Source organism: Labeo rohita, chromosome 9 (assembly GCF_022985175.1).
Source record: "Labeo rohita strain BAU-BD-2019 chromosome 9, IGBB_LRoh.1.0, whole genome shotgun sequence".
In the NCBI taxonomy this organism is placed as follows: domain Eukaryota; kingdom Metazoa; phylum Chordata; class Actinopteri; order Cypriniformes; family Cyprinidae; genus Labeo; species Labeo rohita.
Genome location: NC_066877.1, coordinates 28,106,845 through 28,131,483, shown reverse-complemented (window position 1 = coordinate 28,131,483; position 24,639 = coordinate 28,106,845). Strand labels below are relative to the sequence as shown.

At 36.0% G+C, this 24,639-nt stretch overlaps 2 protein-coding genes across 12 annotated transcripts in view; both read right to left on the bottom strand.

Moving 5' to 3' along the window:
- pcbp3 (poly(rC) binding protein 3) overlaps positions 1-14,968 on the bottom strand; it is a 94,235-nt gene extending 79,267 nt beyond the window's left edge. For 5 of the 9 annotated variants that reach the window (XM_051118321.1, XM_051118323.1, XM_051118324.1 and 2 more), the window contains exon 1: positions 8,282-8,559. The gene's annotated coding sequence lies outside the window, so the exon portion shown is untranslated. Of the gene's footprint in view, positions 1-8,281; positions 8,561-14,900 lie in introns of those variants that run through there. The other 4 variants (XM_051118315.1, XM_051118320.1, XM_051118316.1 and 1 more) reach the window with 3 other exon arrangements.
- A 6,321-nt stretch (positions 14,969-21,289) lies between these two features.
- The window catches only part of col18a1a (collagen type XVIII alpha 1 chain a), a 99,443-nt gene continuing 96,093 nt past the window's right edge, over positions 21,290-24,639 (bottom strand). For all 3 annotated transcript variants that reach the window (XM_051118291.1, XM_051118289.1, XM_051118290.1), the window contains 2 exons: positions 23,647-23,762; positions 21,290-21,663 (listed from right to left, as the gene is read on the bottom strand). In XM_051118291.1, the coding sequence (XP_050974248.1) occupies positions 21,450-21,663; positions 23,647-23,762 (330 nt within the window). In that variant the 3' untranslated portion in view covers positions 21,290-21,449. The remainder of the gene's footprint in view (positions 21,664-23,646; positions 23,763-24,639) is intronic.

Below are 24,639 nucleotides of genomic sequence, written 5' to 3'. Positions count from 1 at the left end.
CAGACAAAGACTGCAAAACTACTCTAATGATGCAGTCTTTAGACAAAAAAAACACCAGAATTATAGTGAAATTCACACGATATTTCCAGCCGAATCATCTTAATTATACTGTGAATATTTCATACAACACCCAGATCCTCCTGAGGGCAAATATAAGGACACAAAATTCAGATTTCCAGATTTACATACAGTACACCACACAGAGCTGAGAGAAAACTCGTGCCTCTTTCCTCAGTCTGTGCATCCCCAGAACACAGCACTGTTACTGCTGACTTAGCTGCGCAGATGCTTTGGAAGAGCGAACGGCATCGGCTCAGGAAAGTGTGTCAGGCAAGCATATTTGTTATCGAGAGGGGCAAGCCAAGAGCTATCCTGAACAGACGACAACAAAAAAAAGGCCCAAGGTGAAGCCACAGTCAAAACAAGGCCGATGTTTACAGGTTTAAGAAGGTAAATGTCATTCGGGAGTCCATTACGGTGGCTAAAAAAGACTTTTCAAGCAGCAGGTCGCACCTTTCCCCTCGCACCCCGCCCCGCTGGGTTCAATCTGCCCATCTCCGCGGTCACAACACTCTGGAACGAAGGCCTTGCCAGGGAGCAGGTGGGGGGGCATCAACAGACACCGAACATGAGGCAGAGCTTTTACTAAAAGCTCCAGAGGCTCTAGATTTTATTAGAACGCATTTGCACGGAAGCGGTCTTCCTCTCTCTCCTCCTCACAACGCTGCCGATCGCTCTCCGTCCGATAAGAGGGGCGAGGCCGCTGAGAAAATGCTGCATCATTCATGGTTGGGTGTCTCCTCGCGTCACGCCATGTGACCCGCTGACACACTCCCATCTCGTTGGGGGTTGGGTATGAAGGCAAGCAGGAGCATGGTAGGAGAACCTGACCAAAGCCTCGTGCCATAGTGACACTCGGCGGATTATGTCTAAATAAAGCCTCGGCACTGCATGAATCACTCTGCTACTGATCCCACTGCTCAATGAGAAAGGAAGAGAGGAAGAGAGAGAGAGAGAGAGAGAGAGAGAGAGAGAGAGAGAGAGGGAGGGAGTAAGAAAGCAATGTAAAAAAAAAAAGGCGAGGGAGCGGGAATGTGAAGTGGAGAAGGCGTTCATCACTGGAGTGCCATGGCTTAGCCTAAGAGGCTTGAATAATCAGTGGTTAAGCTGTCAGCCCTTCTCTTGCACCTACCGTGTGCTACAAACTCCTGTGCGCTTTTAATCAAACAAAAACGCTGAGATCCAGCCACGCTGCCAAGACAGCGCTATAAGACAGGCTTCAAAGTCTCTTTAAGACTTATCCTGACATATTATATTCCTTGCAATGCACGGGCACCATACGGCAGACATCTTCTCAAGTCTCAGACGCAAAGTCCAAGTCGAGTTTCAAGTCGTTGAGGTGAAGTGCAAGTCGAGTCTCGAATGTCTTTTCTGAACAGTTTTCTACTACAGGTTGTTTTTCTGAAGCTGAAGGGCAAGCAATTTTACTCTTATTTGGAGTCCAAATCAAGTCTTAAATCCCAGTGGTAACAGTTTTCTATACAGTCAGTGCAGGTTATTTTAATAAAGCTAGTGGAAAAATATTAGATTTTTATTATGTTGTTCAAGTCCAAATCAAGCCTCAAGTCTAAGATTGAGGTCTTCTTCAAGAAGAGGCTTCTCTGAACTACAGGTTAGTTTTATAAACAGGGGTGCACATAAGTGTAATAAATAAAAAATGCGTTGTGTAAATGTTAATGCACCTTACCATTTTAGATCGACAAACAAACTATAATACTGTATAAGATTTCTATTCAAACTGAAACCATAAATCAGCAGTTTTTAAGGCACAATGCACAGTGTTGCCAAGTCTGTGGTTTTAGGGGGTTTAGTCTGTTGCCGAGTGTTGTTTTTCATGTCTGCGGGTTCAGGTGATCAAAATAACGTGATATTTAGTCCCTGGAATGCTAATTTTACCAGGGGAACCCTGTCAAAAAAACGTGTATTTTATCCCCAGAACCAGATTTTTATCAGGGGACCTTCCTTGAAACCCCCCTTTTTGGCTAGTTTTAAGTAATTGGGCGGGTTTTGTTGTGAAAGCCTGGCAACCCTGACAACGCATACAATTTTATGACATTTAATTTACTGACACTCTTCAATTGGCAGCGCTAAACCCGTCAAAGCATATACTTACTTGCAGGCAACCCACCAAAATTAAAGCTTGCTGATTTAAGTTTTAAAAAATTATGAAAATTCATATTTAAAAAAGGGAAATATTAGCATTTTATTTTTACGTTTATTGTGAAATAATTGTATTCTTATTTAATACTCCCTTTTTATTTTAAAATATAATAGTATTAATCACACATTTATTTTTATGCATTTTATTTTTTATAAAAAAAAAACCTAAATTACTATTATTTTTTAAAAAGTAAATAATGTGCAATGATATTATTATGAATCACTATTTAAAAAAATTGGGGGAGGGGCACACTACACTGTAAAAAACAACAAAAAACACTATTTGTTAAATCAACTTAAAATAATTTGTTACCCTGCTGCCTTAATTTTAAGTTCAGTCAACTTAAAAAAAATTTAGTCAACTTGCAATGTTAAGTTGTACTAAGTGAAAACTTATATAACAGATATTTGAGTTGACTAAACTAAAAATTTGGTTTGTTAAACTTAAAAGCTGGGTAAGTTACCCAGCTGCCTTAAAATTTGAATCAACCCAAATATATAAGTTGTCACGTAGTACAACTTAACATTGCAAGTTGGCTAAACTTTTTTGAGTTGACTAAACTCAACAAATTATTTTAAGTTGACAACAAATTGTTTTTTACGGTGTATGTGCAGTGTGAGGACCAAACCAAATCTCCAGGTGCTCTTATGAGAACCAGGCTAAAAAAAACGTATGTGCACCCCTGTTTATAAACCTTGTTGTAGAACAATCAATAAATGTTAGGGTGGCCTGCTATAATAATAACACTAATATTTTTTTTCCATTTGTTCTTATAATTTTTTAATAACAACAACAGTTGTAATAATAAAATAAAAAAAGTCAAATATTATAAGATTGTATTAAATTAAACGTAACTAAAAATAATGACATTTATAATATTTAATACAATTAAGTCCTACTACTTGAAGAATGATTATTAAAATATTTTTAATATTATTTTTATTAACAATATTTTTTTTTTTTTGCTAAAAAGTCAGTAGACCCACAGATCTGTGAATTTGGAAAAACAATGTTTACCTAAGCTTTTCCAAAACATCTCCACTACATCACTGGAAACATTAAAAATAAATGTAACATTTAAAAACAACAAAGATTCCTGAAAATATCTAAGAAGGTAGGTCAACAAAAAAAAATCCATGTTGTTGAGCTCTGGATTTTGTATTTGGAATCAAATTCAAGTCTCAAGTTGATTCTCTCCATCTAAGTGGAATCTCAAGCCAATTATTTTACGACTCAAGGACAACTCGAGTCCAAGTCTCTGCGATACAGCAACACAGAGAGCAGCACACGGTAACTATGTGCATTCAGTATATAGCTTGGACTCCATGACTGATTAAATTGGATCACTGACAGATTAACAACAGGATGACCTGACTTAATCAAACAGCCAGCCGCATCAGAAGCTTACACGACCCACGTATCTACAAATTCTGACAAGCCTGCAATGTTTCCCTAACCTTTCCCAGAACATCTCCACTACATCACCGGAAACAATAAAAATAGCCGCGCCACCCAGTCAAGCATTAAGAATGCCGGCAGCGGGGGGTCCAGGGCCGGTTCGACTCACTCCTTCCCCAACCCCCCTCAGCTTCCTGGGTCCTGATTGATCTCACGGCCCATCGGCGGGTTAAATTACACTGCAGAGTGGCTTTGCGGAGAGACAAAGGGCCCAGGATTTCACAGGCCATAATTCTTTCCGGGCCTTAACTTTGAAAAGGTGCAGCATTCAATTTCAGCCCTCGGCAACACTTTGCATTCGCTTATGAGTTATGACACAGCCATGACGTTTTTAACTTACTATACGGCCATGCGGAGGAGACCTGCGTACCAATCAGACCGAATGGAGGAAGGGAGGGGGAAAAAAAAAACACACAAACACTCTGTCAGCACAGAGCATCAGTTATAGCGAAATTTAATACAGTAAATAAAAGCGGCTCATCTTCTGGCTGAAGACGAGCTGGCTTCTTTCCACATCCTACTTGCAGAAAGCACTGAAGTAACTTTGAAATGAAATGATTTACATGTACATTCATGTTTGGATCTCAGTCCGAACTGACATCCAGGCTCCCATAGTTTCCTGGCACGTAGGGAATGGAGAGGAAGCCCAGGGAATGGCAGAGGCCTTTTGATACTGCAACTCTGCCGAACCAGCAACTCGGAAGCCAGGACAGCATGAGATCCGGAGAAAAAAAAAACAGGCAAAGCACAAAAAGACCAGCTGCTTCGAGATCATGGGCGTCAGCGGAAAAAAAAAGTCTTGTTAGAGAGAATATAATTGAACTTGTCTGGCAAGTAATAGCTTTTCCTAAAACTTCATGCATCTGTTTCACGCTGATGAAAATATATAGTGAGGTAAATATGCAACTGAAACTAATCTCAAGTGGTTTAGGAGATATAAGTCCTCATCGATGACATTTCCAATTTACTCTAGCTTAAGAATCTGCCCATATTTGTAATCATACTACGTGATAAGCGCAGCTTTCCAATATAAGTCCACAAGCGAACAGCTAAAAAAGGCACCATGCTAAAATGCAAATCCGGATTGCCTGACAGGAACATTTCAAAACGCTCAAGCTGTCAGTGAAACAACTTCGACATCCAAGGACCTACTAGATCTAAAAGTCACAGCTCTTTATAAGTCAAGCATTAAGGCACGTCTTACTTCTCAGGAGGTGCCGCTATTTGTGCAATGGTTTAGAAACAATATAAAATCAGCAATATGAAACCGCTGAGCTGTTTTAGAGTAAACATGAAGGGCAGTTAAAAGTCACTGCGCAAAGTCATTGAACGTCCTTCTAAAATGCAAAAGGTTATGAGTTTTCTAATAAAAAAAAGGGAGGTTGAATGAATGCTTTGATTAGCATAAGAAACACTGCATCTGAGGACTTTTGATGAAATACACTTTACAAGGACTGATGAGAGATGCTATATAACTAGTAAGGCAGCGTTTTTCATTTCTGCTATTCCGTCTGTTTTAGTTGAGGATCCGTTTATTGTTTGAACAATCACTCCTCCTTTTTCCGCAGTTGGAAACAGGCCAACAAGGCAGCAAAGGAATAATGGTGTTAATTAAGACACCTGTTCTTCTCTGAATTCACTCACCTAACCGTCGCTTTCAATAACCCTAGAAAATTCTGCTCTACATTTTAAAACTGCTTAATAAAGAGAATATACACAGATGTAAAAAGAGCAAGCATTGGGAATGTAATGCTGTTAATTAGATTGACTGGAAACGTCTTAACTATTGGCCAACCGCTAAAGCGCTGGAGACAAGTTCAAGATCTGTCAAACTGTGGGCCAGTATTGATGTTTGCACCAATCTCACGCAGCACCCATTCACATTAAAGCACTGAACTGGATGAAAACCTAAGCAGTTTTTTTTGTCTGCTGTGGTCTGTAGATTTAGACCTGAAATATACTCTATGCAAGTATATTAACGCTAATGCTTCTAGCTACTCGATTTCACGCGTCAATGCATTCTGGAATGCAAGTCCAAACTTCTATGGTCAGTTCTCTCCTTCAGGTCAACAAATTGAGTAATAGTTTCTTGTAAGAGAATTTTGTAAACATCAACAACTGTTTGTATTCTCGCTGTTCTGATGGGATTAAAAATGTGATTTAAAGAGATATAATCACCAAAAAAATTTACAATCTGTCATTTACTTGATGACAGAATATTCATATTTGGGGGAATCTTTTTAATAACTCCCTTTTTGGATACTACGTTTATTACTGCCAAATTTGTGCAAATATATGTGTTAAATGTAAAATGTGCAATGGCACGTTCAAGTCATGTCGGATAGATTAAATTAAGGAAATGAAGGCATGTGAACAGCACAACAAAGTTGTAATTAGGAGTGGAAAATGGTGAGTTTTTGAGTTGGGGGTGTGACAATGAGAAAACATGGTGGACAATGGATGCAACAACCGTAGTTTATGGTAAATTTGTTAAAATGTTATTTTTGTATCAATGTATATATTTACTAAATGTATACATTTTTTTTTTATTATTTACAATAAAACTACCTAAGCTACATGTAGAAAATACCACAGTTTTGCAAATATTTTTATGAAATACAAATATTTAACAATTCCTTTCACAACACCTTCATACAGTCAAACCAAAAATTATTTAGATACCATATATGATTTTTATAGATATTTTTTTACTAGTGGGTGCAGGACACTATAGTTAATTTATGTGAGGATAGCACAATAAAGTAAACGGTAGCATATGATACCCAAAAATTCTTCATACAGTGGACTACCAGTAAAACTGATTTAAAAAACTAAATTGGGGACCAAAAATTTGATTTGACACTTTGACCTGACCATGTTTTGTTACATAACTTTCTATCAAAGTTATCTAACATTAATTTGTTCTGACACAGTTTAACTCCTTGAGTTCTTATCATATTTTATTACTATTTTCTAAACTATAGTGAATACACTGTGATAATGTGAGAAATTTTGAAGGTGTCTGAATAAACTTTGGATTGACTGTAATTCATGTGTGATTATCAAGATGAATCTGTTCAGACATCTGTCTGAATAAATTTTGGTTTGACTGTATATTGAATGAAGTTAAAAAAAAAACACCTGATATGCATTCTTCATTTTATAGAAGTAGAGTTAGGAAAAACCTTGTTGTATTTTTTGTGGAAAAGGTACATCGCCATCTTGTTCTGAACAAAGTCATTACCTGACCTTGTAATTATGACTTCCCAACTCATAAATACAAACTTCCCAGAAGAAATTGAACACACAGTAATTTCTGTCCCATTAATGCCAACAAACACTGAATGTATAAAAATGCTTCCTCAAACTATAGGTTGGAAAAACAAATAACGCTGCCAAAAACTGAACTAATGTTGGGCTGAGCAAAGCTAAAAGTGCAATGTTTACACTTTATCAGAAAAATCAGACTACAAATGTGACCCTGGACCACAAAACCAATCTTAAGTAGCACAGGTGTATTTGTAGCAATATCCAAAAATAAACTGCATGGGTCAAAATTCTCAATTTTTCTTTTATGCCAAAAATCATTAGGATATTAAGTAAAGATCATGTTCCATGAAGATATTTTGTAAATATATCATAATATATATATCATAATACATAAATATATCAAAACTTAATTTTCGATTAGTATTATGCATTACTAAGAACTTTAAAGGTGATTTTCTCAGTATTTAGATTTTTTTGCACCCTCAGATTCAAAAATTTTTAAATAGTTGTATCTCGGCCAATTGCCCTATCCTAACAAACCATACATCAATGGAAAGCTTATTTATTAAGCTTTCAGATGATGTATAAATCTCAAGATCATTATATATACACATTTCTAGTTCAGGGTCACAAATGGGCCAACATTTTACGTTTTTAAATATTTTCAACAGAGTCATTTAAAACTTAAAACAATTAAGCATTTATAAGTGTGTGGCCTTGCTGTAAAAACTTTAGAAATTTTCAAAAATACAAGCACTTGCATTGTGTGTTAAGCAGGTTATTAAATGTTTGAATTAACCGTTAATACCTTGTTTGAATAAGTCTTTCCAGTAGTTACATCATGACATTGGTAATCCTAGAACCGCAAAACCATCTGTAAGTTTCCTTAAAACACCTCAGCATTAAACACTTCTGACACACAGAAAATAAACTGCTGCAGGGGTCAAGGACAACACAGAGAAAGCGTGTGAAGCTAAAGTACACACTCGGTTCGTGGTGCGGAGCATCGGTTTTCTAGCGTATCGGTAGCCGGTGGGCATTACACCGTACACAGATAAAGTCTTAGATAGAGGAAGTGGTAAGCACTCTGTGTGAACTGAGTTTGGGCTCGAAAACAGTGACCTCACAGATTCTAATCCCTCATCTCTCTTTGCACGCTTCCCTCTGAGAGGAACTGCCAGAGGGGAAAACTTGAAAGCTAAAGAGAGTGAGGGAGGGTGCGTGAGAAAGCGCGTGTGTGAGAAAAAGAGACAAAATGACATGCGAAGAGGAAAGAGTGTAGAGAAGCGGGAAGAAAAAGCACAACAAAGTCACAGTTAGGTGCTGGCTTACCTGCACTCAGTTCACAAGACGGGACGGTGAAGTGAGGATAGTCAAAGGGGTTGTGGGAGGAGGGTCCGGGCGGGTTGATCCAGCCGCTGACGGGTGGTCCGGGAGGGAGGAAGGAAGGATGGAGTGACAGGGAGCAGGGAGACGGGGAGGCCAGAGGGGGGATATGAAGCACTAGTCCTCTGTCTTTTTCTCTTTATCCCTCTGGCACAGAGGCATAGAGGCAGACACCAGTACCTGCAGCCACTCAAATAACAGGAGAGAAAAGAGTGCTCACATCCACACACGCTCCAGCACAGGGAGGAAAGAGAGAACGCCCCTCCCACTCCTTCCCGCGACCCAATCGCACGCAGACTTCACTGGCAACGAATGGGAGCGCAGGCAGCCGGTGCCATGCCCTAGCCAATAAGTGCAATTGCTCATATCCAGTTGGAATAATTAGTCCGAGAGCAGAGCGGAGCGGCTTCCCTTCTGAAGGACAGACAAACGGGCGCACTTACCCAATAAGTGTGATTTAAGACCGCAACCGACATTAGAGTAATTAGATTGTGCCGCACTTAACCTAGCAGAATATCGCTGCATGCTCCACTGCAGAACTGGCAAGAGGCGCAGGCTACACGGGAAGGGCTTCGGAAAGGTGCAATGATGTTAAGCAGGCAGAAATGATGCGTATACAACAGGAGGAGGAATAGGAACTTTTAACACGGTGAACTATGTGCATGTTTATCATGCAGTAACACTTTCAGGCTTGGCACTGTGCTCCTGATATTCATAAACAAGGTCAGAAACATAAAGAAAAAAACTTAGCATCCAAAAAAAATTTTGAATATTGGCCAAAAAACATTCCTGTTCTTTTTTTAAATTATTATTATTATTATTATTATTTATTTACACAATCTCACATAGTTCCTAATATGCATTTCTGGTTATGCGCATTATACTGTAAAATACTAGTTCATTTTATCTACTTATTAAATACAATTAGATATATTTACTACCGTTCAAACAGTTTGGGGTACGATTTTTTTATTTTATTTTACTTTTTTTTTTTTAAATGAATGAATGAATAAATGAATGACACTAATACTTTTATGCAGCAAGGATGCATGCATTTCATCAAAAATGAAATTAAAATTGTTTGTAATATTACAAAAGATATCCATTTCAAATAAATGCTGTATTTTTTTCATTTTTTTAATAAAGAAAATTATATAATTATAATTATATAATTATATATATATAATTATTATTACATTTCCTAAGAAACAAATCACAATATTAGAATGATTTCTAAAGGGTCATGTGACCCTAAAGACTAGAGTAATGGCTGTTGAAAATGTAGCTTTGACATCACGGGCAAAACAAATTGAAAATATATTCACATAAAAAAGTTATTTTAAAATGCAATAATATTTTACAATACTATAGTTTTGTTTTTCAATATTACAATTTTCTACTTAATAAAGAATATTATATTACAGAAATGTATGGTTTTCACAAAAATATTACAAGGCATAATAATAATAATTTCTTGAGAAACAAATAAGCATAAAAAAGATATCTATTTTTTAAAAAAATCAATTCTCTATTTTCGATTTTCTATTTAATAAAGAATATTATATTAAAGAAAAATTCATGGTTTCCACAAAAAATATTAAGAAGCAACATAATAATAATAAATAAATAAATAAATAAGCATGTTACAATTATTTTTGAAGGATCATGAGACACTGAAGAATAGAGTAATGGCTGTTGAAAATTCAGCTTTGACGTCACAGGATTTTTTTTTAATATATTCACATATATTAAAAGGTTATTTTAAACTGCAATTATATTTTAAAATATTACCATTTTGTTTTTTGAATTGTAGTGTTGTTTTAATTGTTTTACGTATTAATATGGTATAGGGATGGCAGTACATTTTTATTTGGCTATTTAAAAAAAAAAAAAAAAAAACATGCCACCTTAATACCTTAAAAAAAAGTAAAGTCTGGAGTGGGAAATATTGTCTATTAATCAAAAAGTTACTTTCTGACACTTTCTCTGCATAAAACCAAAATCATAGACCCGGAACGGAGCTCATTTCATAAGACCTTTTTTCCTGTTTTCCAGATCAATACTCTGGCACAGGTCTTGGCTTGAGAAATGATCAATGGTGAACTGTTAGAATGACGAATGAAAAGCACTTCGGTCGGCACTATCCCCTTCACAGCGGGAAGGACCAATGTGGGGACAGAGATGTAATAATGTCCTATTAACAACTGCAAGGAAGGCACCTCTATATACTTTCAGGATGACAAGGTGGTGCTCAAAGTGGCGAAACTTCTCTTAGCACTCGATTCTGCTGACGTCCGAGCGACCGGGCATTATTTCAGGGTCGGGGCTCCCGAGCCGTTCTCGGTTTCTCAGAAGAGGACGCACTTCTGCTCAGTGAATCTTGTGCGGCGGTGAAATCGATGCACCTATCGATATCATGCATCATAACATGGGCCGATATGCATAAAGCAAGCAAGCACAAACCTATGATGATTCAGCAGGTGTTCGCACACAGCCCTCCCAGACATCACATACATCAGCGTATGAGTATTTACAAGTGAAGCAGCTTAAGCATGACGGTGAAATGTGCTATAGACTGTGGCACGCTACAGAGCGCAGGGCTTCCTCCAAGAGGACTGGGTGGGAGAGGAGGGCCCATAAAAAATGCATGAGCAACAGGAGGAGATGTCACATCGGATATGTTTCCAGCTGCAGAGATACTGGTGTGTGGAAAGCCGCGAGAGTGAAAGGTACAAGTGAACTCAGGTCTAAGAAGAGAGAAGCGAGGGGAAAAAAGCACTTAACTTCCACCACTAAACCTGCCAAAACCGTTGCCGCGCTGTGCCAGCAATAACAGAGATTTAGACGTAAATCCATTGATGCACAAGAGATTTAATGGCTTATGTATGGCTTGATGCGTAAATATCCACAATCACTATAAAAAACTAGTATTTATTCAGCCTGTATATGGAGGCTGTCATCATACTTACTGCCCCAGTGATTTACATTTAGTCTGAGACACAGATCTGTTTCATTATAAACGCATTTGCAACAATGGGGTTTTGAGAGCATGGCATACCACTGCCTTAGTCTACAATTTCAGAAAGATATCTCATCAAATATTCATTAATTCTGGAGTACAATCATGCTTTAAATGTCATGCTTAGCGGGGGAGATGGGCACCGCTTAGGCAAGAGGATTTATAACATGTGGCACTTATAAGTGGATGTCATTATACTGGGGTTTGATGTCTTTAAACAGTGACTGACAATGAAAACAAACATATGTGGGCATCAAACAGAAATAAATAGCAGTTTTGTGGTTTTAAATAAAGCGGAATAATTGGTTATTGACCTGTTACATGTTTTAACAATTGCAACAAACCCAAATAAATCCAACCCAGGCTCTTTGGGAAAACGTGCCTGTGGCGGCATTTCTGCAAAATGACGTTACATTGGTTCTTGTACGTTTTGCGACACTTTCAAAGAAAAATGTGACCCTGGAACACAAAACCAATCATAGGGGTCAATTTTTTTTAAAATTTTGATTTACACAACATCTTAAAGCTGAATAAATAAGCTTGCCATTGATGTTTGGTTAGGAAAGAACAATATTTGGCCGAGAATCTAGAATTTGAGGGTGCAAAAATATCTAAATATTGAGAAAAAAAAATCGGCTTTGAAAATGTCCAAATTAAGATCTTAGCAATGTGTATTACTAATCGAAAATTAAGTTTTGATATATTTATGGTAGGACATTTACAAAAAATCTTCATGGAACACGATCTTCACTTAATATGCTAGTGATTTTTGGCATAAAAGAATAATTGATCATTTTGACCCCTACATTGTATTGTTGGCTATTGCTACAAATATACCAGCGCTATACTTTGTGGTTTTATGTTTATTTTTGTACATATCACGGCAGTTCTGAAATTAAATGTCTGGTGACTGGCTCTAAGTGAACAACCCTATTCCTTGGCAATTCATACATATTTAAATTTAACACTAAATATTGAAAAAAAAATGCCTTTAAACCCGTCCAAATTAAGTTCTTAGCAATATGTATTATTAATCAAAAATTAAGTTTTGATATATTCATGGTGATATCCTAGTGATTTTTGGCATAAAAGAATAATCAATAATTTTGACCCATACAATGTTGCCAATTGCTATAAATATACCCATGCTACTTACAACCGGTTTTGTGGTTTTATATTTATTTTGTACATATCACGGCAGTTCAGAAATTAAATGTCTGGAGAGTGGCTCTAAAAGATTAACCAACCATATTTCATGGCAATTCATACACATTTTATGAGGTGGCTAATTTTTAATTTACTTCCAATTTTGGTAAATTAATTGTAATTTATCAAAAATCACACAGATTCGTATGAGTGAGGTTGTATGAATTCATACGATTTTTGGTAAATTAGAATTAATTTACCAAAATTGGAAGTAAATTAAAATTAGCCACCTACCCGTAACCCCACCCCTAAACCTACCCATTACTGGGGTCTACAAATCAGTCAAACCAGTCATAAGGGTCAATTTAGTGAAAAGCTGAATAAATAAGCTTTCCATTGATGGTATGGTTTGTTAGGATAGAATAATATTTGGCCAAGATACAACTGTTTGAAAATATGGATTATGAGGATGCAAAAAAAATATCAAAATCTTCAAATAATAAATGAGAATTAATTTACCAAAATTGGAAGTAAATTACAATTAGTCACCTACCTGTAACCCAACCCTAAACTTACCTATCACTGGGGTCTAGTCAAATCGTATAAAATCGTACAAGTGAGGTCGTACTAATTCTTCACCTCGTAAAATACATACAAATTGGTTGTAAGAATGTTAGATTAACACTCTCTATAATGTTTAAAGGAAGACTCCACTTTTTTGAAAATACATAGCATAGCATAGATTATTGAATCCGATTAGACCATTAGCTTCTCGCTCAAAAATGACCACAGAGTTTTGATATTTTTCCTATTTAAAATTTCACTCTTCTGTAGTTACATTGTGTACAAAGTCGGACAAAAAATTAAGTTGCAATTTTCTAGCTCGATATGGCTAGAAACTATGCTCTCACTTCGGCGTAATAATCAAGGAACTTTGCTGCCATACCATGGGTGCAGTAGGTGCAATGATATTACGCAGCCGCAAACTCTGCCGGCTGCAACTCTGCATCTATACAAACTTAGTGCCGGTGTTGTGCCCATTTTCGACCCCTGCCAAATTATTACCCCCTCTCGTTGAAATCGCTACCTGATTGCCTAATCCTAACCCCACCCCTAATCCTAACCCCTCCCCCACACCTAACCCTAAACCTACCAATACTAGGGGGGGTAGTAATCTGGCGGGGGTCAGAACACATGGTTGATTATTACGTCGGAATGAGAATATAGTTCCTAGCCATATCAGCCTAGAAAATCACCACTTTTCATTGTCCGTCAGTTTTAGTACACAACGTAACTACAGAAGAGTCAAGATTTAAATAGGAAAAATATTGTCATTATATATGGTTATTTTTGAATGAGATGCTACAGCCAGACCCAGAGATTGGCTAAATGGACTTGAAAATAGTAAAACACAACTGTTTAACTCTAGGGGAGTTGAAAAATGAGCCTAATTTTTAAAAAAAAGTGGAGTGTTCCTTTAAAATTAGCATACCACCTACCCTAAACCTAACTGATAGTTTTAACAAAAGCAAACGTTAGATAAAAGTGCTTTTTTTGAAGTAATCATGCCATTGTAGCTTGCTTCTACAAGTCTTTGAACTGTTTTATTGTGACCCGTTTTACAGGACTCACTGCATTGTAAGAACAATGCTGTAGCAGATAAGCTATTGAGCAAGTTTACTTAGTCAAGAAAAGCCATACCAAACATTAAAATGTGTTAGTTTACAAGTTCTGCACTATGGTAAATGTTTTAAAGTCATAACATAGCATTCTGAAAGGAACCATGTGAAAATTAGCCTTTAAAGTGTAATATTCTGCTAAACGATGAAGAAAATTTGATTCCTAATGATATGACTCTTTTAATGCTTTATTTAAACACATTTTCATGGTCTGTAAAAATATTTATGGATCATAAATCATCTCAGTTAACATCCACCGGCACATAAGCGAGGTATAAAATTCATTTCGGACCCTGCTCGTATGGTTTAGTAACCCTGACAGCCTGTAGATTGCGATGACTATGATTTCATTGTTAGTGCAACAAATACGCCAATATTTTGCTCAATATAATTTTGAGTAATGAGGGCTATCATATTTCCATAGCCATTCTTGTGACATCTCATTTAAGCTGCATCTCATTGACAGTTTTGGCAGCTTCATATGCAAAGACGAGAGCGCAAGATAGTAAATGAAGCAGCAGCATAAACCACCTCCATAAAACCAACAGCGCTCGGCGGCACAGCATCTTCATTTCAGTGACTCACAAAGACAGCATAAACACAGCACGTCTAACAGACATGGCTTTGCCTCCGCTACCAATGTAATTAAAGCCAACATCTTGTCCCGCTCTCGTATCATTACCGTCTGTAGACCATTTGGATGCGCTTTGTTATTACTTACTTGCTGCTAAATATAGATTTCCTGTGCCAGCGCTAGAGATTGCAGTCAGCTGCAGATTGTTCCCCGTGTTTGCAGTCACAAAGACTTACGTGAATACTATATCACTCGACAGCGGTGCAACAAGCTCTTTTGGATCTGTTTTTCGGGGGGTCAGTATAAAAAAAAGCTGATTACAAAGAGTAGAAAATGAAGGCTTATATTTAGTATACTGCAGTGCTGTATTAACCTTTATGCTTACATGCTAGAAGTAAAAGCATGATTTTTTTTTTTAAAGATATTTCTATTTTATTTAATTAGCAATTTTTCATATTTTAGAATAATAGTAAAGCAAAAGTATTAAAAAGCACAAACGGATGTCTAAGAATTAGTGACTGGCAAATCAAACAGCACCATGAGGTGCTGCTTTTCCCTTAGTATCCAATCAACGCATTCAAAAAAAAGTTAGTTTTGTTAAAAAAAAAAAATTTAAACTCACATGTAGGCACAATATATATTTATCCATAAAACTCAGTTTAAGCTTGACCCTGTAGATCAAAAAGTCAAAGCCATGACTCACAAAAAAACAAATTTAATCTGGTTTTTTGTTTGTTTGTTTTTTCCCTCCAAACTGTGGAAAGTAGTGGTCACATTTTAATCAAGTGATTTTTTTATGTTTACTTTTCACTTTAGTCATATACAGGTGCATTTCAATAAATTAGAATATCGTGGAAAAGTTAATTTATTTCAGTAATTCAACTCAAATTGTGAAACTCGTGTTTTAAATAAATTCAATGCACACAGACTGAAGTAGTTTAAGTCTTTGATTCTTTTAATTGTGATGATTTTGGCTCACATTTAACAAAAACCCACCAATTCACTATCTCAACAAATTAGAATATGGTTACATGCCAATCAGCTAATCAACTCAAAACACCTGCAAAGGTTTCCTGAGCCTTCAAAATGGTCTCTCAGTTTGGTTCACTGGGCTACACAATCATGGGGAAGACTGCTGATCTGACAGTTGTCCAGAAGAGAATCATTGACACCCTTCACAAGGAGGGTAAGCCACAAACATTCATTGCCAAAGAAGCTGGCTGTTCACAGAGTGCTGTATCCAAGCATGTTAACAGAAAGTTGAGTGGAAGAAAAAAGTGTGGAAGAAAAAGATGCACAACCAACCGAGAGAACTGCAGCCTTGAGAGGCTTGTCAAGTAAAATCGATTCAAGAATTTGGGTGAACTTCACAAGGAATGGACTGAGGCTGGGGTCAAGGCATCAAGAGCCACCACATACAGACGTGTCAAGGAATTTGGCTACAGTTGTCGTATTCCTCTTGTTAAACCAACCACTCATGAACCACAGACAATGTCAGAGGCGTCTTACCTGGGCTAAGGAGAAGAAATGGACTGTTGCCCAGTGGTCCACAGTCCTCTTTTCAGATGAGAGCAAGTTTTCTATTTCATTTGGAAACCAAGGTCCTAGAGTCTGGAGGAAGGGTGGAGAAGCTCTTAGCCCAAGTTGCTTGAAGTCCAGTATTAAGTTTCCACAGTCTGTGATGATTTGGGGTGCAATGTCATCTGCTGATGTTGGTCCACTGTGTTCTTTGAAAACCAAAGTCACTGCACCCGTTTACCAAGAAATTTTAGAGCACTTCATGCTTCCTTCTGCTGACCAGCTTTTTAAAGATGATGATTTCTTTTTTCAGCAGGATTTGGCACCCACTGCCAAAAGCTCCAAAATTTGGTTAAATGACCATGGTGTTAGTGTGCTTGACTGGCCAGCAAACTCACCAGACCTGAACCCCATAGAGAATCTATAGGGCATTGTCAAGAGGAAAATGAGAAACAAGAGACCAAAAAATGCAGATGAGCTGAAGGCCACTGTCAAAGAAACCTGGGCTTCCATACCACCTCAGCAGTGCCACAGACTGATCACCTCCATGCCACGCTGAATTGAGGCAGTAATTAAAGCAAAAGGAGCCCCTACCAAGTATTTAGTACATATATAGTAAATGAACATACTTTCCAGAAGGTCAACAATTCGCTAAAAATGTTTTTTTTATTGATCTTATGAAGTATTCTAATTTGTTGAGATAGTGAATTGGTGGGTTTTTGTTAAATGTGAGCCAAAATCATCACACTTAAAAGACTTAAACTACTTCAGTCTGTGTGCACTGAATTTATTTAATACAACGAGTTTCACAATTTGAGTTGAATTACTGAAATAAATGAACTTTTTCACGACATTCTAATTTATTGAGATGCATCTATACTTTAAAGTCTATGGAAAGGTTATTGAAGAAAAGACGATTAAACATCGCCCAGAAACACAACATAGATAGATAGAAATCGACACTGGCATTAATACATAATGAGGAGAAAATACCTGTATATTTTGGATGAACCTTCTGAGAGAGACGGAGAAAAGAAACGTACAGTAGGTGCTTTAGAAAGGCCTTCTGGTGTTATTGTTACATTCGCTTGTCAACAAAGCTACAAATACACTGCATGTTTTACAGAGGCAGCATAAACGTATTTACACAACCGCGAGAACAGTAAATCAGGTGCGACGGTTAGATTTGAAAAGCAGAAAATAGACGCTTGCTTATTATCGTGATAGAGCTGATGTAGTTCGGCGGCGAATAGACTCAATAGAAGCAGTTTTGGCAAATATTATATATGTATAGATTCCTCATTTTCTGCTGATTCATAAGATTAAAATATACATTTTTACCTGATATCCATAGATGTTTTGCTGCGCTTCCTTCTGGATTACGTAACGTCACGGTCAAGTGTTTACTGATTGGTCCAAAATGAAAATATCCATAGCTAACCTTCAGACTTTCCGTAGCCCGTCAACTTTACGTTTCCCAAAATTTCCATACTAAATGACACGAATTTAGAAATAGGAAACCCATATTAAAGGCAACGTAAAGACTGAAGGGAAGGAGAAAAACTAAGACAGGGTGTATCCATTAGCACTGATTTATATTTAACCACCGGCGTCATGTCAACCGTTGAGAAAAAATACTAAAATGTATTTAAAATACATTTACTTCATGCTAAGTATTCTACAAATACATTTACATAACAGGTACTTAGGCTAATAAAAAATACCCTGCAATTTTAGTATACTAAACTGGTATATTTAAAGTCTGCTAAATTGGAATAACTAATTTTGTGCACTTTAATTGTGCACTTTAAAAGTCTACATATGTTTTTTATATAAGTTTAAATATTTTGCATTTAATGACCAATATTATTTAAAGATCATACAATCCTTATCAATAGTGACATTAAAACATATTTTTGGCTTAGTATGAAGAAATGTGTACAAAAGTAGTACTCCAAATAAAGTTTAATTACAATTTTTATATCTCTAAGTCTGGAGCGATATGTCAGTACATATGTTAATAGATTTGAACTATACTTAGTACAAAATAAATGCATTTTAAATTTATTACTTTTAGTGGTGGGCAATGATTAATCGCAATTAACTGCATTCAAAATAGTTTTTGTTTATATAATATATGTGTGTGCGATATATGTGATTATTTATTATGTATGTATTAAGATACACACATTAAATATATATTTTGAAATGATTTACATGCATTTACATGTATGTATTTATATTCATGTAATTTATATTATATATAAATATATTCAATATATAAACATAGCATATTTTTCTTGAATATATTCCTGCATGTGTGTGTGTTTATATATACATAAATATACACAGTACATATTATGTACACAAAAACGTTTATTTTGGATGCGAATAATCGTTGCCCAGCACTAATTACTTTTTGAGTAGGGTGATTCGTGAATGAATTGTTCTTTTGAGTCAGATCTTTTTGAGCCTTTGCAACAAAATGGCCTGAATGATTTATTTTCCATTCAGAATAAATCGGTTCAAATGGTTCTCGAGTCAACATCAACAATTCACACTTACAGAGAGGTTTTTCACACAAATCTGAATCGAAATAGGTGCAAAACTGAGTATTTGAGTGATGAGGCAAAAAGTCAGGCTACTTTAATAGCATAAATCTCACAGATAAAACATACTGCAATTATTTCTATATTAGTTTCAGTTAAATCGCACCACTTTTGCCATTCATCTGAATAACAAAAAGTTACAATTAACATTTTTGTTTTTAATCTCATTTATTTTCCTGATAGATTTTCCCTTATTGTTAATGGGTCTGCTGCTATGCATACCCGAATTTGCACCCTTCACTCAGCTGGAAGTTTTTGGAAGAGGATTTGTGGAGTCAAGGACTCCGACCTAAGAATAAAACTTTGTCTGTTTTCTTTTGTTTCTGTACAGATCACAACAAAAACAACGACAATAAATCATAAAGACAGTCATCCTGCTGAACTCCTGCGGAGTTCCTGCTGTCTTCCTGCGCTGTGTCGATCCATATTCCATCTGAAATCATTTTAAACCGTACTTCTTACCAGCTATAGCATTTTAGTTATTCTTGGAACGCCGTTTTGCTTCATTTTCACTTAATCAACTTTCTCAAATGCCCATGGGTTGTTTTACCACAGGCTTGGTCCACCTGCCCGAAATGCTTGCAGAGGACCTTTAAGTCCTGAGATACAAAAGGGGCCGCTTCACCAGCTCGCTGTCAGCAGTCTCTGATTTGTGCCTTGAGGCCCTCTCAAGGCCACATCGCTAAATCCTATTGAACAGGCTGTAAAACCCTTCAGGCGGACAGAGAATCAGTGCAATAGGCACTGAGGAGGGATTGCAATGTCATCAAAGGGGCACGCTGTGCAATTTAGAGACATGCATGAATCAGGACTTTGGGGCCCTTTGCCATAGGCGCACAGAAGATGTTTGCCTGAGAGTATTTCAGTGCTTAAACAGCATTTAGCAGAATCGCATAGTTTACAATTCCAACCATTGAGAACGAAGAGCACTTATGCTGATCAAAGGTGGCTTTTATGTGAAGTCAAAGTAAGGTTTTATAGCAAAAGTCACTTAATCTTAACCTGACAGCGAGTCTTTTAAAATACGTGTTGATGAATAGATGACTTTATGAAATAATGATTTGTGGAGAAAAATGAATAAATGGAAACCTTTATGAATTCAAAGTCTAAAATGCGGACTTGTGAGAGGAAAAAATGTACCTTTATTTTTTAGTAATCAGTCAGTAAACAGTAAACACATTCATGATATGAAATGGCTTGTGTATGATATCCGATATTTTAATATTGTGCATGAATAGACAACAGAGTCTAAGATATGTGTAGACAGGTCAGGTTTTAAGGAAATAGATTTTGATACACAAGAACTAGTGCCAAAGTTAATGTGGCAAACAAAAACAAAATCATTTATTCAGTGCCTCTGAGACATTGTACAGCACAAACCGGTTTAAAAAAAAAAAAAAAAGACTAGAAGCCCACAGGGTTGTACTGAACACATCAGTAGCACTACAGTGGATTAGGTGTCTGAAATTCCATATGGATAGAAGATAAAGTGTCTTCATAAAACACATCTGTCTTTCCCAAACAACACTGTCAGCAGCTGTTTCATCAGTGAAAGGCACCGAATGCAACTAAAGCCTCTGAAATGTCCTATGAATTATAGGACATGTAACCACTATTTTTTGAGTAACAGAATTTTTAACATTATTACTTGTTACAAAAATCTTGCAGCTTCCCCTCTTTACTTAAATCAGTCTTTGCTTTATCAAAACTTCTGGAATCAACCAGAAGTGTAAATCAATGACACTAAGAAGAATGTCCATATGAAATTTCACATTAATCACAATAGAAAAAACACACAGTGATCCCATAAATGCAACAGAAGTATTTAAAATAATTTTGTTTTGTACAAAAACTCTTTTGAGGGATAAGTATTGAATTATTCAAAGCATCTTCTTTTTGCCCACTTGAGCTTTTTCGCAAGAGTGGCAATTTTTATCCACAGTTAACTATTTCAGTCTTGCACTTTTATCTGTGGAAGTATGTAAAAGTGCTCACTAAAATAGAAAAAAGTATAGTTTGCCATTTCGAATCATATTTTAGCTCTCTTTATTTGCGAAATAAATATTTTCTCTTTTTAAATCCTAAAACTAGAATGTCAGGTTTGCCCCTCAGGATCCAACAAACCTTCCATGAAAATGGAAATGGTACAGACAAATGGAAAAAGTTACACAAAAATATAGCTAAAATTGGTTAAATATACCAATTAAGACATCTTCAAAAAATAAAACAACACAGACGACAAACAATTCATATACAAAAATTTATATGGATACAGTTAAAAACACTGCCTCAGTTGGCCTCACTTCTCTGGTTTAACCCCCTGAAAAATATGTGCCAATGCCCTGAGAGAGAGCAAACACCTCCACGTTCAACCTGCCTCTTTGGCGTTACGGTGAGGGAACAGATGACTGGCAAATTCTCCTTAAGGCAGACTCAGTTCTTTTTTGAATTTTTTTTTTTTTTTATCATTTTCTTGTTTCTCTATTCATTGGATACAGGCATCTACTGGAGCGAAACTGGGCCTGTATACACGGTTGTGTCAAATGTTCAAAGGCTCTTTAGGACGGCTTTATTTCTTGGATTGTGTCATATAGCTGTTCTCGATGCACAGCACGATGTAGGAACTGGAGCAGCTGCTGGAGGTCTGCTGGAGGAGTTGGCCAGCCTGCAGAGACGAGGCCAAGCCTGTCACTGCACGGTCGCCGGCCCTCCATGTCTCACAGTAGTTATCCGTCTGCCTGTGACCCCTGCCATTGGAGCCATGCCAGATCATCTTCTCCGGCCTACAGAACACAGGAAGAAAAATGGTCATTTTAGGTGGTTTTAGGATAGCCTCAGACAGCATTCAAACCAGAAAGACCTTTCCAAAACTGCAAAGTCAAATCACATTGCCTGACTGTGAGATCAGGATGCATGGGTTTTTAATCCATCTACTTGGTAACTACATATTGTTTAGAAGGTAGCAGACAGATACAGTACAATGAGTTCTGAGCAAGAGTGAATCACCAGACTGACCAAAATTTGGGCACTGAATCGTTTAAAGATTTTCAGAGTTGATTAAACCTAATAGAAAGAAAGAAAGAAAGAAAGAAAGAAAGAAAGAAAAGAATGAAAGAAAGAAAGAACGAACAATAGATGAATAGATAGAACAATGGAACAAATTATAGAATGACAGACAGAATGATAGACAGAATGGTAGAATGATAGAACGACAGATAGAATGATAAAACGGTAGAATGATAAAACGACAGACAGAATGATAGACAGAACGGTAGATTGATAGAACGATAGATAGACTGATAGAACAATAGAACAAATGACAGAACGAAAGGTAGAATGACAGACAAAACAGTAGAATGATAGATAGAATGATAGAACAATAGATTGAATGATAGATATAACAATATAATAAATTATAGAACGATAGAGAGAATTACAGAATGATAGATGGATAGATAGAATGATAAAACAAATGATAGAATGATAGAATGGTAGAATGATAGAACAATAGAATGATAGAACGGTAGAAAGATAAAACGATAGAATGATAGACAGAATGGTAGACTGATAGACTGAAGAACGATAGAATAATAGAACAACAGAACAAATGACAGAAGGAAAGATAGAACAACAGACAGAATGGTAGAGTGATAGAATGATAGACAGAATGGTCGAATGATAGATATAACAATAGAATAAATTATAGAACGATAGAGAGAATGATAGATGGATAGATAGAATGATAGAACAAATTATAGACAGATAGATAGACAGAATGGTAGAATGATAGAACGATAGACAGAATGATAGACAGAATGGTAGAATGATAGAACGACAGAATGATAGAACAATAGAACAAATTATAGAATGAAAGATAGAATGATAGACAGAATGGCAGAATGATAGATAGAACAATAGAACAATAGATTTAATGATAGATATAACAATAGAACAAATGATAGAACAATAGATAGAATGATAGACAGAACGGTATAATGATAAAACGATAGAATGGTAGATAGAACGATAGAACAAATAATAGAATGATAGACAGAACGGTATAATGATAAAACGATAGAATGGTAGATAGAACGATAGAACAAATAATAGAATGCTAGGCAGAGTGGTAGAATGATAAAACGACAGAGAATGACAGAATGGTAGAACAATAAAATGCTAGAACAATACAACGCTAGACAGAATGACAGAACAATAGAATGATAGATTGAATGATAGACAGAACAGTAGAATGATAGACAAAATGGTAGACAGAACAATAGATAGAATGATAGATATAAGAGTAGAACAAATTATAGAATGATAAATGGAATGATAGACAGAATGGTACAATGATAGATAGATAGATAGATCAAATGATAGAACGATAGACAAAATGATAGATAGATAGATAGATAGATAGATAGATAGATAGATAGATAGATAGATCAAATGATAGAACGATAGACGAAATGACAGATAGATAGATAGATAGATAGATCAAATGATAGAACGATAGAAGAAATGATAAATAGAATTTAGATAAAAAGATAGATAGATAGATAGATAGATAGATAGATAGAACGATAGAAGAAATGATAAATAGAATTTAGATAGATAGATAGATAGATAGCAGTATTTTATATTGCATTCATCTCTAGCTCCAGTACTCTGATTGTTTTTTAAAGGAAAATCAAAAGTGACAGGATGTTCTGCTGAGGCCTCTGTTTGAAGGGTTCACAGGATCAGCCAAAGCCACTGGCACTCACCAGGCACTGTCCCGCAGGACATCTCTGCCATCAAACGAGTAGATAGGAGCATTGTCCTTCATCCTGCTCTCTGAGTCACTGAAGAGAGAATCCCAGCTTCTGAAAAGGACTTGATCCTGCAGAAAAGAATATCAATGCCATGAAAAGACAAGAAACCAAGATCACAAAGTGAGTTCACTGGGTAAGTTTGGTCTTGAGGAGAAAATGTTGAGGAATTGTCAGAATGATCCTAAAGATCAAATGAACACAACAAAGTCAATTCTACAAGCCTGAAAAAAAAGAATTTGCTTTTGTTTTCCAAGAGAAGATTCTTGAAAGAACATAAAAGGCATAAGTTTTGAAGGTTTCCAATAAGCATTAAAATATATTAACAAAATTACGAATTTTCAACTGGACTGCATGATAAAAAAACATCTCTTTCATGTAAACCGAAGATAACATCCTAATTAAATCGCTGAAAACCTAGAGTAGCAACAGAACATGACAGGCAAAGTGTTAGGCTAATATTAATTCTACATAGTGGATTTTTTTTTTTCAGATTTAGTATATGATCTGACAATTTATTAATAATATTAATATGTTTTTTTACTATGTTGTTGTCACCATATTATGAAATCATTATAGTGATTATAGTGATTTTACTACAGTTACAGTGATTTTACAGTGGTTAGAGGTAATTCCGCCCAAAAACGCCCCTTATCCATGGTAAAAATCATGAATTTTATGGCTTTTTACTTTAATAATCTTAAACTAATTTCTGTATGAGTAATGGACTAGACAGCAGGGTTATTATTGGTTTATTAAATCTAAAACCATAAAAATAAATCAGAAATAAATAAACAATAAAAACTTATAGACATACTTAAAAACCAATAAAAATGCCATTTTTTTACTAAAATGAACATGAAAGCAGAAAATATAAAACTGAAATCAAATTCAAAATACATAATACAAAATACAAAAACAATAGTATTTCATTGATACTTAAAAAAC